The sequence below is a fragment of the Apaloderma vittatum genome, unplaced genomic scaffold, assembly GCF_000703405.1.
Source record: "Apaloderma vittatum isolate BGI_N311 unplaced genomic scaffold, ASM70340v1 scaffold24702, whole genome shotgun sequence".
NCBI lineage: Eukaryota > Metazoa > Chordata > Aves > Trogoniformes > Trogonidae > Apaloderma > Apaloderma vittatum.
Genome location: NW_009703436.1, coordinates 10,903 through 11,454, shown reverse-complemented (window position 1 = coordinate 11,454; position 552 = coordinate 10,903). Strand labels below are relative to the sequence as shown.

Genomic DNA, 552 nt, shown 5'->3' with positions numbered 1-552 from the left:
CCTTCGTCCTGCCCTGGATCTGGAGGCCACCTTGACCCAGCCCAGCTTGGATGAGCACTCCATGCCCAGAGGGGCCCAGCCTCCTCCCTGAGCTCCTCAGTAACGAAAGCTCCAGCAAAGCTGGCTTCATGGTGCTGAGCCCTAGAAACTGGCTTCTCTCAGCACAGCCCCCAAGCCCCCACATCACTGCTGCCTCTGGACGTACCGCCTTTACCTCCTGGGGGGCAGGGTGCAGCCCTGAAGATGGGCGACCTCCCGAAGCGGCCTCTTGCCTCCTGCTTGGCCTCCGCTGCAGCCTCTCCGTGGGTAAGGAGCAGTTGTGCTCTGGGAGGAGGAAAGGTGGGGACATCAGACGGGCACACGCGCAAGGACACCACTGCCACCCAGAGCTGGAAACAGGTTAACTACACCAGGGGAACCAAGGGTTTAGGAGTTCAGGACCAACCAAAGTCCCAGCACCTGCCCACTGCCCCACGCTGGCTCCTCACTGATGTCTGAGAAGTCCCTGTTTGTGGAAACACACGTGGTCTTGTGGTTTTGTGGCACAGTGGC

At 60.9% G+C, this 552-nt stretch overlaps 1 protein-coding gene across 1 annotated transcript in view; it reads right to left on the bottom strand.

Moving 5' to 3' along the window:
* Positions 1-205: 205 nt before the first annotated feature.
* Positions 206-552, bottom strand: part of LOC104270315 (voltage-dependent L-type calcium channel subunit alpha-1S-like) — a gene marked incomplete at both ends in the record, with an annotated part of 10,960 nt that continues 10,613 nt past the window's right edge. The window contains one exon of the mRNA XM_009864637.1: positions 206-324. Coding sequence (XP_009862939.1) covers positions 206-324 — 119 coding nt within the window. The remainder of the gene's footprint in view (positions 325-552) is intronic.